Genomic DNA, 14,674 nt, shown 5'->3' with positions numbered 1-14,674 from the left:
GGGCTGGATTCGCGGAGGCCACAGGTGTGCCCCGTTCCGCGGCGCGTCAGCGACCCCTGCCCCTAGGAGCATCTGCAGGAAACCCACGGACCCGGGTCGTCGGACACACGCCTGGGGTGGGACGCGCAGAATCTCGCGCTGTGCTCCTCCGCGCCCCCGCCGGGCACCCGCGCGCCCAGCACCCGGGCAGCTGGACCCAGCCGCTTCCCACGGGCTGCGACGCCCCCCTCGGCCCCCTCGGCCCTGGCGACCTGTCCCCCACCCGCGTCACCCCCGCCACACCCGGGCTGCGAGCTCGGGACCCCGCCGAGGAGCGAGCGGCAACTTCCCCAGGCCCCGCAGGCGCGCGCGCGGGCTCGGGTGCAGGTGCGGGGGCGCCGGGTCGCCCCCTTCTCTGCTCTCCCGCATCCCCAGCCCCAGCCCCGGGCCCGGGGCGGACCGAGCAGGCCTCCCGGGCCGGGGTCCGAGCCGCAGGGGCGGGCGCGCGGGGCGCGGGGCTCGGCTCGGGCTGCGGTGGTGGGCGCGCGGGGCGCGGGGCGCGGGGTCACGTCGCGGGGCCCGTCCAGGTCCGCCGGGCGGGCCGCGAGGCTGCGGGGGCGGCGCCCGCCCAGGCCCGGGACCCGCGCACCGCTCCCGCCCGCGCCCCGGCCTCGCCCCCGCCGCGCCCCGCCCGCCGCGCGTTACCCCGGCAACCCCGAGCCTCGGGCGCGCGCCCAGCCCGCGGGAGCGCTCGGCGGCGGCGGCGGCGGCGGCGGCGGCAGCGGCAGCTCGGGCTCCCCGCGCGCTGCGACCCCCCGGCCCCGGCCCCGCCCGGCCCCGCGCCCGCCCCCATGGAGCTGCTGGCCGCCGCCTTCAGCGCCGCCTGCGCCGTGGACCACGACAGCTCCACCTCGGAGAGCGACACGCGCGACTCGGCGGGACACCTGCCCGGCAGGTGAGCCGGGCGGCCGGGCGCCCCGCCGGGGTGGGGGGGACCCCGGCCCGGGACCCCGATCGGCCCGGCCCCGCACGGCGCGGCGCGTCCCCCGCGCCCCCGGCCCCCACGCCCCCGACCGGCCGCCCCCCGCGGCCTCCCCGGGCCCCCCAGCGCGCGCGCATCCCCCGGCCGTGCGGCGCGTCGGGGCCCCGCGCGGATGCGGGGCGCACGGCGGGCTGCGCGCCCCGGGACCCGGCCCGTCGGGGCGGCCGGTCGGCGCCGCGCCTCGGCCCGGGCGCGCCAAGTTTCCGACGCCGGCCCGCGAGCTCCGAAAACAGGCCGGCCTGGGCGGGCTGCGGGGGGATGAATCACCCGGTCGCGCCCCGGCCGGTGACAAGAAGGGTCCTGTGGGGCCCGGGCGGCGAGGTGCGCGGCGGCGGCGCACGGCTGAGCGCGCCCCGCTCCTCCTCCTCTCCCGCAGCGAGTCGTCGTCCACCCCGGGAAATGGGACCACGCCCGAGGAGTGCCCCGCGCTCGCCGACAGCCCCACCACGCTCACCGAAGCCCTGCAAATGATTCACCCCATCCCCGCCGACTCCTGGAGAATCCTCATCGAGCAGATAGGTGGGTGTCCCCGCCGTGGGGGCTCCCGGGGCGCGCCCCGGCGCGGCCCACGCCCGCCCCCTCGTTGCGCCCTCCCGGTGCGCCCGCCCGGGCAGGCGCCGGGCGTCACCGCTTTGGCCCCCCCCGCCCCAGCCCCCGCGCGTCCACCCTGCCCTTTCCTGGGGACGACCCCCGTGCCACTCCTGCCCGAACCAGGGCGCATCCCGGGCGGTCGAGGGACGTCCCCGGCGGGTTGCCTGGGAGACCAGGAGGGGGCTTCGGGGGCTGGGACCGCCTTGGCACAGCACCGGGAGAGCTCCCGGGTCCGCGGGTGAGTCTGCCAGGCGGGGGACCCCCTCCCGGAGGTGCCGCGGGCCTGCTTTTAAGGGTGCTGTGATGTCACACGGCCTGGGGTCTCCGTTCCCGGGCCACGTGGCGGCCGTCTGAGGGAGGGGCGGCCGCCGAGCTGGCTGCGCACCCCGTGGGGTGGGTTTCGGCGCCCAGACAGCTGGGCAGGGGTTCCCACGCGGGCAGGGAGAGCCTGCGTGGGGGTGCGGGTGGCCCTGTCCCCGCTACAGGCCCGCTGAGCCTCGTGCGGAGCTGAGGGGGTGTACTGCACACTGCGTGCTGCTGTCGGTTCCCAGAGGGCCCCTTGCGCGGCGGGCTGCGGGGTGGGGGGCTCGCTCCCTTTGTGTGCTGCCAGAGGGGTGGATCAGAGAACAAAGACTCCTGGAAGCCCCTTCTCCCACCTCTGAGCCCCCCCCCCCATCCCCAGAGCATCCTCAGGACGCTGCTGCTCCCTCAGCGGCTGAAAGCACCAGAGAGGAAGAAAATGGGTTGGGGGGGGGGGGGGTGTGCTGTGCTTTGTCTCTGGAGACAGCTCTGTCCGGGGCAAGGGGCCCCATGCCCGAGCCCCTGCCCTCTCCACCCTCCATTTTCCTCCTCTGGTGGTGTGCGGTGCACCTGCTGGTCTCTGTCACCAGCCCCGTGAGCATCTGCTGGCACCATTGGCAGCCCAGGGCCTTCCCTGCGTGCCAGTGCTCAGCTATGGGGGGACTGACTGACAGCCTCCGCCGGGGCCCCCGGACCCACCATCCCCACACACCCTCCCCACGGCAGCTGCACGCGCCCTGCTCTCTGCAAGCCAGGCACTCGTGCCGGGCCCCTCAGACTGAAGTGGATGCTGAATCCGGGGGTTTCCCAGACCACCCCACCGGTGTCAGCTGCTGCTCCCGGGATGCTGGAACGGAATGATGTGCAGGAAGCAACCATGTGGCTGTGATGGCATGTGTGCATGTGTGTGCGCGTGTGTGTGTGCATGCATGTGTGTGCATGTGTGTGTACATGTGTGTGCGTGCGTGTGTGTGCACGAGAATGTGTATGTGTGAGCATGTGTGCATGTGTGTGCGTGTGTGTGTACACGTGTGTGCATGTGTGTGTGTGCGCGTGCGTGTGTGTGCACTGTTACAGGGACACCGACACGTAGACCCTGGGCCCCTGGAGCAGGGAGAGTGCCCGTGTCTGGACGTGGGTGCAAATGCTTGTTACTGTCTCCAACACCTAACAAACGCTTGGCACAAAGAAGGTGCTCACGAAAAAGGAAGTGAATTCCCTACCTTTTAAAAGTTCCTATTGGAGAGCGGAAAAGACAGTACAGGGGTGAAGGTGCTGAGCTTGGGTGGTCCCCGTGTACCACCAGGAGTGACCCTGAGCCAGAGTAAGTTCTGAGTATGGCTTGGGTGGGCGCCTCACCCCCCCCCCCAACTGTTATTCGTTGGGAGGATAAAGGGAAATGACTCTCTTCAGAAACGAAGGGGTTTTTGTTTGTCCGTTTGTTTCTAGTGAAGCCAGTTCGTTTTTATTGAGCAAAACTTCCTTAAGAAAGATGCAGGGGCTGGGGGTGAAGGGCGAAGGATTCTGTGTTCAAGAGAGAACACACGCCTGAGGAAGCCAGTGAAGAGAGACACAGGCAAGCACGCGAGATGCGAGATGCGTGTGCAGGGGAGACGCGAGCTTAGTTTATTCCCTACCCCACCCCACCCCCAGGCCTCGGCAGGAGGCGGTGGGAACCGAGCCGTCTCTGCGGGAGAGTGCACCCAGCCTGCTGCCGACAGTCGTAACTAGGAGAGACGGGAATGGAACCTTCTAGAACCGTGTGTGTATAACAGCAGGGGCGAGTGTTCACGATAATAGCCACATAAAGCTGTGCTGAGTCTCCAAAAATAAGTAAATAAACCGGGAAAACACGATAGACTGACACTGAGCACATCACTGAGATCAGATCATTTATTTCGACGCGATTCCTCACCTCAAACGGTCTCTGTTGTAATCTGAATTTTAAGGCTAATAAAAATAAGCAAGCCGCTATTAAAAATGGTTACATAGCCCGTCAGATAATATTGCCATGGCCGTGCCTCCAAAAAGTAGCATTCAAGTTTATATCCTAAATAAGTTAGAAGGAATTATGGTGGCCTTTTTTTTTCTTTTTTTGGCTTTTTGGGTCATACCTGGCAATGCACAGAGGTTACTCCTGGCTTTGCACGTAAGAATCACTCCTGGCGTTGCCCAGGGAACCATATGGGATGCTGGGAATCGAACCCGGGTTGGCCCCGTGCAAGGCAAACACCCTACCCGATGTGCTATTGCTCCAGCCCCACGTGGCCTTTTTAAAAAAAAAAAAAAGATGTTTAAAGTTGAAATACAACTTTATTCTGATTCTGATTCTAAACAAAAAGGAATGGGAATGACAGGTTTTTTTTTTTTAGGTAGAATTATGATGTCTTTTTAAAATTTTTTTTATTTTTAAATTTTTATTAGTGAAACACCATGAGGTACAGTTGTAGACTTACAAATTTGAATTATAATGTCTTAAGAAAAATTTTTTTTCACTTAAGTGATTAAGTGAACTTGGATTGGGAATCTTTGACAGAAAGCAATAGAATGTTCTGCGCCCCCCCCCCAAAAAAAAAACACCTTAAGCAATGCAATTTCCTATCTCAGTCGGTGACCCCAGAGGCAGACAGTTCTGAGGGGTCACCATGCAGCCAGTCAGTGGCTCGAGTCCTTTCCCTCGTCCATGCTCAGGAATCAGGCTTCATGCCACAGCATTGCTGCCACGGCACCAGACATCACATCTTCAGTCTGCCACAAATAAAAGCAGAAAGGGAAGTTTGCCTGTCAGTGTCCGTGGGGCGGGGGTGGGAGGATAGATTTTGGAAGGCCTTCGGAGGCATCACTTACTCTCCTTGGCAGGCTTTGTCCCAAGCCCGTGTCTCAGTTCGCCACTGGTAAGGGAGAGGGAGCTCTCTCACTGGCTTCGGAGGGACCAGCTTTCACCCCTCCCAGCACAGACGGGAGGGTGTGAGGGAAGGGGAGGATGTGAGGGACTAGGCTGTGGTCCCAGCCCCTGTGCTGTGTCCCGACTCTCCTCTCCTGCCCCAGGGACCACAGCGCTAGGGTTTCTCTGATCTCAGCAAACAGCACAGCAAACTGTGGGATGTCACTTCCCGTGGCATGTCAGCTCGTAGCAGACATCAGCCGTGATTTTGAGCCTTCAGAAACATACCAGAGAAGTTAGACAGCGTTGTGCCACTTAGAAACTGCATTGTGTTTGGGTCAACAAATCTTCCAGCACCTACTTTGCTCGAGGAAACTTGGGTTTCTTTAGACCCTGTGCCAGCATCCAAGGAGCCGAGCTGGTTTGATGTCCCCCAGGGCCTGTCAGAAGTTGTCCCCGCCGCACCCCGGAGGGACAGCCCCAGGACTCGGGCTCTGCTGCCCTGTTCCAGTGGAGAAACGCCGGCTTTTATTTTTGTAACTTGCTTATATTTTTTTATTGTTCCACGATGTTCTAGGCTTTAGGGAGTTGATTTCGTGCTGTATTCCACGTCTTCGTTGTTGTTGTTTTAGCAGAAAACCTATACTTTTATTTACTTATTTTTGAATTTTTATTCGTGAAACACCATGAGGTACAGTTGTAGACTTACAAACTTTTGTGCTTAGGTTTCAGTGATACAAGGATCGAGTACCCATGCCTCCACCAGTGCCCATTCTCCACCCAGTGGTGCTCGGGGCTTACTCTTGGCCCTGCACCTCAGGAATTACTCCGGGCAGTGTCTGGGGAACCGTGGGGGGGGGGGCAGGGATGGAACCTGAGTTTGCCACGTGCAAAGCCAGCGGCCAACCCGCTGTGTTCTATCTCTCTGGCCCATCGAGCTGTATTTTTATTTCTTTAAAGGAGTTCTACGGGGGCGGAGAGGCAATAGAGGGGGTCATGGGACTGACTGGGCGTCCGTCCGTGGTACCTCATAGGGTTCCCCAAGCACCGCCAGGAGTGATTCCTGAGCACAGAGCCAGGAGTAAACCTCGAGCATCACTAGGGGTGGCCCAAACACTAAAAAGAATGCAGAGGGCCACATCGAGGCTAACTGGGCCATTCAGCTGCATGGTGCTGAGGAAGCCCCAGGCCCAAGGTCTCGAGCAGGAGATGGGTCAGGGCTGGGTCTGTGCCTTGCACTCAGGGGCCTGAGTTCTACCCCCAGCCCTGAACCAGCCCCGGGCATCACCGGGGCAGCCCCCAAACCAACCAAATAAAACACCTCCAGTGAAACTCTGCCGCTGCGGCCCTGCTGGTGAGAATGTGCCCACCTAGGCCCAGGGACTCCCCCCCCAGGCTGCTTTGTCCCCACCCCCCCGCCCATCAGGGAGGAGAAGGAGCTTCCGGTGGCCTCATGCTGCAGGGAGAGAAGGCGCTTCCTGGGTCCCTGTTGCACGCTGGACCTGTCCTAGGCAAACCGTCTTTGTTTCAGAACCAGACTGAGCCAGGGCTCAGGACCCCGTGTCTGTCCCCCAGAGCACCACACAGCCGCCTCCCCCCTAAAACCTGAACCCCAGATGCTTTATGAGATTCGTTCCCCTGGGCCTTCCCTTCCTGGGGAGGATCCTCTGTGGCAGGAGGCAGACAAGACCCTCCCCCAGCTGACCTGGCACTGGTGGGGGGCACCTCCCCTCGCCAGAGCTCCCCACCTCTCACCCCTGCAGGCAGGACTCCAGGGGGGCTGGTCCCTGCCGGTTGATGCCTTGGTGCCGATTCCACTGCACCCCAAAATCTCCTGGGAGATCCCGGCTAGCTTCATCCCTACGATAGCCGTGGGCCAGTGCAGGAGAGGAAAGGGGACCCCAAAGGCGGAGGGGACAGTTCCCCCTTTCACTGCTGAGTGAGTGGCTCTGACTGCCAGCGGCCACGGTCGGGGCTGCGAGCAGCTCCTGGAGGGAAAGTGAGATTCCTGGGGCCTGTGGGGACACAGCGCTGACCACATAGCACTGACCACCCGGCGCTGACCACACGGCAAGGCCTGCATTGGGTCTGCCAGCATGGGGGAGGAAAGCCTAGATGCATGTGTGTGTGTGTGTGTGCGTGCATGCCTGTGTGTATAGAAGTGCGTGTGCATGCGTGTGTGACTGTGCATTTGTGTGTGTTCATGTGTGTATGTTTGTGTGTATGCTTGTGTGCGTACGTGTGTGTGCATGTGTGCGTATTTGTGTGTGCATATTTGTGCCTGTGTGTGCATGTGCATGTGTTTGTGTGTATGTGTATGTGCGTGTGTATGTGCATGTGTGTACGTTTGTGTGTATGCTTGTGTGCGTACATGTGTGTGTGTTTGTGTGTGCATATTTGTGCCTGTGTGTGCCTGTGTGTGCATGTGCGTGTGTTTGTGTTTGTGTGTATATGTGTGTGTGCGTGTGTGTACATGGGTGTGTGCGCATGTGTGTACGTTTGTGTGTATGCTTGTGTACGTACATGTGTGTGTTTGTGTGTGCATGTGTGCGCATTTGTGTGTGCATATTTGTGCCTTGTGTGCATGTGCAAGTGTTTGTGTGTATGTGTGTGTGCGTGTGTGCATGTGTGTACGTTTGTGTGTATGCTTGTGTGCGTACATGTGTGTGTGTTTGTGTGTGCATATTTGTGCCTGTGTGTGCCTGTGTGTGCATGTGCGTGTGTTTGTGTTTGTGTGTATATGTGTGTGCATGTGTGTACATGTGTGTGTGCGCTTGTGTGTATGCTTGTGTGCGTACATGTGTGTGTGTTTGTGTGTGCATATTTGTGCCTGTGTGTGCCTGTGTGTGCATGTGCGTGTGTTTATGTTTGTGTGTGTATGTGTGTGTGCGTGTGTGTACATGTGTGTGTGCACATGTGTACATTTGTGTGTATGCTTGTGTATGTACATGTGTGTGTTTGTGTGTGCATGCGTGCGCATTTGTGTGTGCATGTGTGTGCATGTGTGTGCATGTGTGTGCATGTGTGTGTATGTGTGTGCATGTGTGTGTATGTGTGTGCATGTGTGCGTGTTTGTGCATGTGTGCCTGCGTGTGTGTGTGCGCGTGTGTGGATAGTGGACCTTTTCGGGGTATCTCCGTCCGGTGGACGCATCCCGCCGACTGCCAGGGGAGCAGAGCCCCCACCCTGGCCCCGCCAAGCCCGGCCCGTGCGCTACGCTGCGGCCTCAGCTCCTCCCTGTGGCTCGCAGGGCTCCTGTACCAGGAATACCGCGACAAATCCACGCTCCAAGAAATCGAGACCAGGAGGAAGCAGGATGCTGAGATCGAAGCCGGGGACGACGGGTCCCCGGCCAGCGAGGAGGCCCCCGAAGAAGAGGAGGAGGAGGCCGAGGAGGAGGAGCCCGCCAGCACCCCGGAGAGGAAGACTTTGCCCCAGATCTGCCTCCTCAGTAACCCACACTCCAGGTTCAACCTCTGGCAGGACCTCCCCGAGATCCGGAGCAGCGGGGTGTTGGACATCCTCCAGCCCGAGGAGATCAAGCTGCAGGAGGTAGCGGGGCCATGGGGGGAGGGTCCCCATCCAGGGGCTGCGTCTGGGCCGTGGGGGAGGCTCCTGGCCGCGTGTGTCTGTCCAGAGCAAGCAGGGGAGTCCGGGCTGGGAACCCGTGCAGCGAGCAGCCTCTGTCTGCCCGGCTGTGGGTCCGTCCGTGGCGGTGGCGCCAAGCTACACACGCGGGCCGCCAGGGCCGTTGCTGCAAGCTGGGACCGCCGCCCTGAGCTGCGTTTGCTCTCGGTCTCACCCCACACCCCTGTCTCAGCGCCCCTCAAGTGCGAGGTGAGCAGAGGCTGGGGAGGAAGCTGGGGGTGTCTGTGACAACGGGGACTTTGACCCTGGTTGGCTGCTTCTGTGACCCCCAGGCTGGCGGCTGGCATCAAGAAAGGCCCCATGAGAAATGAGCGGGGCCAAGGAAAAACAGCCGCCACGAGCATCGCCGCCTGCATTTTTCTTGAATCGAGATTATTCGGGGAGACGAGTGGGGTCAGTGGTGGAGAGAGAATGTGGGGGAGGAATGGTTGCAGGGAGCAAGTGAGGGCTCCTGGGAAACTTAAAAAAAAAAAAAGAAAGAGGGCCCAGGGCGGTGCTGGGGGGTAGGCGCAGGCCATGAGGTGGCGTCTGGTCCCCGGCAGCTCCCTGGGTGCAAACCTGGGGCAGCCTTGAGCTCCTCTGCTGTGGCAGGTGACGCCTGGGCCACATTCCAAACCTGGCATTGAATGCCAGCCTACTTGGCCAAGCTAGTGGGGGGTCAGCCAGTCTCCTGAGTCCTCTCCTGGGGACCGCTGGGAATCCTCCCCCCAAAAAACAGTGGGTGGGGCTGGAGCAATAGCACAACAGAGAGGGCATTTGCCTTGCAAGCAGCTAACCCAGGTTCAATTCCCAGCATCCTATATGCTCCCCGAGCACTGCCAGGAGTAATTCCTGAGTGCAGAGCCAGGAAGAGCCACTGTGCATCGCCTGGTGTGGCCCAAAAAGAAAAAAAATGTGGGCTCAGGGACAGACCAGAGTGCAGGGCTGAGGCGCCTGCCATGCACGTGGCCGCCCAGGTTTGATCTCTGGCGGTGCGAGGGCCTGAGCAGCTCCACGTGGCTGAGCCCCGGCGCCGACCCACCCCACAGAATGGCCAAGGAAGGGCCCCTGGTGATTCTGCGGTCATGGGCTCCTGGCCCACCGGGCCCAGGCTTGCTGGGAGTAGCCCCCACTCTCCTGAGCACTCTTCGGGAGCCCTCCCAAATGAAAATAAAAGGCTTAAGCACCTCAGGGTTGGAGCAGTAGTACAGCGGGTAGGGCGTTTGTCTTGCACACGGCTGACTCGGGTTCAATTCCCAGCATCCCATATGGTCCTCTGAGGACCTCCAGGAGTAATTCCTGAGTGCATGAGCCAGGAGGAACCCCTGTGCATCCCCCCCCCAAAAAGGCTAAAACACCTCCACTGACAGCCAGAGACCCTCCAGCTGACGAGGGTCCTAGCCCCGCTCTGCTACCGGAACGGCCATCGGGGCAAGGAAGCTTACCTAGGGGACCAGTGCTGCCAGCTCGTCTCGTGAAAGGTTTTGCTTTATTATGAAATGTTTTGCAGTTAAACGAGCGACTCATTAACACGTTGTCAACGCTCTGCAAAGCTGCGAGCCTGGGGCCAGGGGGAGAGCGCGGAGGAGCTCGTGCACGCGGGCATGTGTGAAGCGCTCGTGTGCCCAGTACCGCCTGCCCTGGCCCCGACCTCCCAGGCGTGGCGCTGGGGGCCTGTGTTCTGATCAGGCACCTCCGGCAGCGGCCTGGGCCCGGCACCGCTGCAGGAGCCCCTGTAAGTGAAATCAGTCCATCGAGGCAGCGCTCCTCGGGGTCAGGCTGCCTGGATCCCGAGTTCTCACGGGCTGCCCCAAGCCGAGCGGCACTGTGGAGTTCAGGGTGTACCCGTGGCTCAGGGTGTACCGTACATGGCTCAGGGTGTACCCATGGGCTCAGGCTGTACCCAAGACGCAGGGTAAACCTGTGATTACAGATTGTACTTGTGGCTCAGGGTGTACCCGTGGCTCAGGGTGTACTTGTGGCTCAGGGTGTACCGTAAATGGCTCAGGGTGTACCAGTGAGCTCAGGCTGACCCATGGCTCAGGGTGTACCAGTGAGCTTAGGCAGTACCTGTGGCTCAGGGTGTACCCGTGGGCTCAGGCTGTACGCGTGGGCTCAGAGTTTACCCGTGGCTCAGAGCCTACCGTACATGGCTCAGGGTGTACCCATGGGTTTAGGCTGACGCGTGGCTCAGGGTGTACCCATGGCTCAGGGTGTACTGTACATGATTCAGGCTGACCTGTGGCTCAGGGTGTATCCGTGGGCTCAGGCTGTACGCATGGGCTCAGAGTTTACCCGTGGCTCAGGGCCTACCATACATGGCTCAGGGTGTACCCATGGGTTCAGGCTGATGAGTGGCTCAGGGTGTACCCGTGGCTAAGAGTGTACTTGTGGCTCAGGGTGTACTGTGCATGATTCAGGCTGACCTGTGGCTCAGGGTGTACCCATGGGATCAGGCTGACCGTAGCTCAGGGTGTACCCGTAGCTAAGGGTGTACTTGTGGCTCAGGGTGTACCCATGGGCTCAGGCTATACCCATGGCTCAGCGTCTCCCCGTGGACTCAGGCTGTACCTGTGGGTTAAGGGTGTACCTGGGGCTCAGGGTGTGCCCCTGGAGCTCAGGGCTGTACCCGTGGCTCAGGCTGTACCCGTGGCTCAGGCTATGCCCATAGGCTTAGGCTGTCCCTGTTTGAGACCACCCAGGGGCTCCAGGTGTGGGGAGGTGCCGCGGGGCTCCTGGGTGCTGGTCCCCATGCAGCCTGGCAGGGATCACGGCCGCTGAGCTGGGAGGGTGTCACCTGTCAGGGCACTGGTGTGTCCCTCTGGGTGCCACCCTACAGAGGGCATGGGATGGCTGTGGGGGCAGCATCTCAGAATGGCCCAGCCGTTCGCAGCATCACGAGAGGGTCACGTGAGGGCCATGTAAGGGTTATGTGAGGGTCACGCAGCCCCTTTCTGCTCTTCCCCAAGTGCCCCTGGCCGTCAGTCATGTCTGACCCGGCCGCCTGGCACATCGGGCTGCCCGTGCCTTGGAAGGGCCCCTGTCCTCTGCGCGGTAGCTGTTGTCTGCCTTCCCTACTGACGGTTGGCAGGCCTGGGTATTTCTCCCTCCCTCTTCCTCTCAGCTCTTTCTTGGGCGGTGGAGTGTGGGAGAAGCTCGCAGACTTGAGGTCCGGGGGTCACCTGGTTAAGCAACATGAGGGTGGCAGGGCTGGCCACCTGTGCTAAGATTGGGCAGTGCAGAGACCAGCATTGGGAACTCCATGCTAAGAGGGCAGGTGGAATCCAGAGTTCCTGAGCTCGCCTGGCATGCAAAGGCAGGAGCAGGGTTTGAATCCCCGGCACCAAGAGCTCCCCTGAGCACCACCAGGGGGTCACTCCTGAGCACAGAGGTAGGGATGGTGCCTGAGCACTGCCCCGAGCGGCCCAGAGTACACCCCATCCCACACACACACACACACACACACACACACACAATACACACCAAATAACCACAAGCGTCAACACTGTTATAAGCATATGACCCTAAGTATAAGTAAAAAAAAAAACAAAAAAACAAGAGTTGCTCAGGAGACAGAGTGGGGGGAAAGGAAGGGAACTGGGGTTAGTTCTGGAAGGTGACGGACACTGGTGGTGAGTTAGGAGAGCAGCCCTGACTGCAGGAAACGGTTATTAAAAGCTTTGTAAACCATGGTGCCTGAATTAAACAGTTATTCAGACTGTTTTAGGGCCAAGGAAATGGCTCAGAGGGACGGTGAGCAGGCTTTGCATGCAGAAGAATGGGTTTAATTCCCAGCACTGCTCTGGTTCCCCCTACCCCACCCCTGCACTGCTGGGGGGGGGTCACCCATGGGTTATAGCCCCCCAAGAAAAACAAACAATGATTTTTTTTTATCTTAGGCCTGGAATATAGCTCAGAGGTAGGGCATGTGTTTTGCATGAATAAGCTTCTAGATTTGATTCCTGGCACCAAAAGAATAGATCAAATGGAATGAAAACCAAAAACCTACCTTAGTTCTGAAAAAAAAAAAACAGTCTTTTTCTTTATGGTCACCTAATCAGTGGATCCTGTATCTCATGATTGGGAGGGCCACAATGTCCCCATCAAGCACGCCGGTGCCAGCAAGAGCAGGGAGGGGGTTGCCACCGGTGGGGAGTGAGGTGACCCGTCTCAGATGACAGGGTCTGGGCGGTGCAGGAGGTCTGGAGGGAGATGCTCCCCTCTATGTCCATACCACAATTTGGGGGCCAACAGCCCGGGTCCTGCCCAGGATGGGCAGAGAAAAAACCCCAAGCCTGGAAGATGTGATACGCAGAGGCAGCACAGAAAGCACTCATAGAATCATTTTCATGTCACATGCCAGCATAATGTTGGAGATATACTGATTCAATAAAGCATGTGATAAATCCAGCCCAGGGCTGGAGCGATAGCACAGCGGGCAGAGTGTTTCCCTGGCGTGCGGCTGAACCAGGTCCAGTCCTCAGCACCCCATATGGTCCCCCGAGCATCTCAGGTGTGACCCCAAAACCAAAAAATAAATAAGAATCCCCCATTTTATTCCATCTCCAGGGGGGCATGGCTGGCACTCCAGATTACCGCGTAAAAAGCGCATTCTCTGACGCTCTGGGTCAACTCCCGAGCCCTTTAATAACTCATACTATGGTCAGAGAAAAGCCACGTGTATATGAAACTCACACTATAATTTCTATTTGACAGTGTGGTTCAGAAGGGGCAGTATTTTATTTTCCTGTGCCCATAATTATTGCCACCAAAAATTGGTGACACTAAGCTATAACAAAAAAATAAGATACAGATATTAAAATTGAATTTTAATGGTTTCTCACTCTAAGGCAGTGAAACACGGAAATAAAGTTAACCAATGTGAACTCCCCCAGTTGGAAACGTTCAGAATGCTCCTAACCTTTGACCTAGAAGAGGTTTCATAATCACACATGTGTGTGTCACAGATAATGATGAGGATATTTCATTTAATAATGCAGTATGTGGCCCGGGTTCGTTCGGATAAGAACTAGCAGCGCTAGTTTCGTTATTAAATGAAGGATAGAGATGAAATGCACAAACCAAGATGTCAGTTTGAGACATTCCAGGGAAATCCCTCACGCACCTGTCACCAAGGAGACAGAAAAAGATCCAAAGAAGACTTGGGAAAATTTGAATGAGACAAACGATTGTCTAAGAAAATCCGTGTTACCAAAAATGGACACACAAAATCAACAGATTCGGAACAGGCTGGAGATCTCAGAGGGCAGCTGACGAGGTGCTGGCCTTGCTTGGGGCTCAGACTCAATCCTCCACACTCAGAGGGCTCCCTGAGCACTGAGACAGGAGTCAGTCCTGAGCAGCACCAGGTGTGGCCCAAATAACAAAAAGAGACAAATATAAGAGCAAAACAGGGCTGGAGCCATAGCACAGCAGGGAAGGCGTTTGCCTTGCATGCGGCCGACCCGGGTTCGATTCCCAGCATCCCATAGGGTCCCCTGAGCACCGCCAGGGGTAATTCCTGAGCGCAGAACCAGAAGGAACTCCTCTGCATCGCCGTGTGTCACCCAACAAGCAAAATAATAATAATAATAATAATAAATTTAATTAAATAGCAAAACAGACCAATAAAAGGGAATAAAAATTGCCAAAAGAGAGGTTGTACCCTGGTGACCGGGTGGTGCCAAGCAGTAAGAGTGCGGTAGAGTTCCTTGTTGTTTAGAACAGTCTAGAACGTTCCTTCCTGCCATGGCAGAAGCTTCTAGGTGTGCATCTCTAGAGTGCCCCCCCCCCCCACACACACACACGATGGCTGGGCATTTGCAGCGGTCTGCAGACAGGGAGCTGAGGTCTCACTTGGCTCCATTGAAACCGGAGCTTCCCGTGCTCTGCCAGCCCGTGGATTGGTCTGGATCCGACTCCCTCTTCCGTCAGGGCTGGTCAGCGGCTTCCAGGCTTCCCGTATCCCTGTCATTGTGAGACTCTTAACAGACCAGACCTAAGGGACTGAGCACGGCTGTGTCCACTGGCTGACCTCCATTCCCGAGCCGAGCAAAGAGGGCAGGCCATGGTCAGCCCTGAGCGTGAGAGCGAGACAGGAAGCGAAGCCCACGAGGACCGTGAAGACTCCACCCAGGGCACCGGATGACAGCAAGTCAGGAAGGATCTAAACCGAGTCTCTCCAGCCACTGGCACGAGCCAACATTTATAGAACTCAAAAGTAGAAGTGGATACCCCCCCCCCAACACTCC

At 58.8% G+C, this 14,674-nt stretch overlaps 1 protein-coding gene across 1 annotated transcript in view; it reads left to right on the top strand.

Annotated features, from left to right (window-relative positions):
- The first annotated feature begins 749 nt into the window (after positions 1-749).
- NGEF (neuronal guanine nucleotide exchange factor) overlaps positions 750-14,674 on the top strand; it is a 37,603-nt gene continuing 23,678 nt past the window's right edge. The window contains exons 1-3 of the mRNA XM_056121921.1: positions 750-934; positions 1,398-1,540; positions 8,047-8,348. Of these exons, the coding sequence (XP_055977896.1) occupies positions 831-934; positions 1,398-1,540; positions 8,047-8,348 (549 nt within the window). The 5' untranslated portion in view covers positions 750-830. The remainder of the gene's footprint in view (positions 935-1,397; positions 1,541-8,046; positions 8,349-14,674) is intronic.

This window comes from Sorex fumeus, unplaced genomic scaffold (assembly GCF_029834395.1).
Source record: "Sorex fumeus unplaced genomic scaffold, SorFum_2.1 ptg000005l, whole genome shotgun sequence".
Lineage (NCBI taxonomy): Eukaryota > Metazoa > Chordata > Mammalia > Eulipotyphla > Soricidae > Sorex > Sorex fumeus.
Note: the sequence above shows the minus strand (reverse complement) of the source record. Positions and strands in the feature narration are given on the sequence as shown.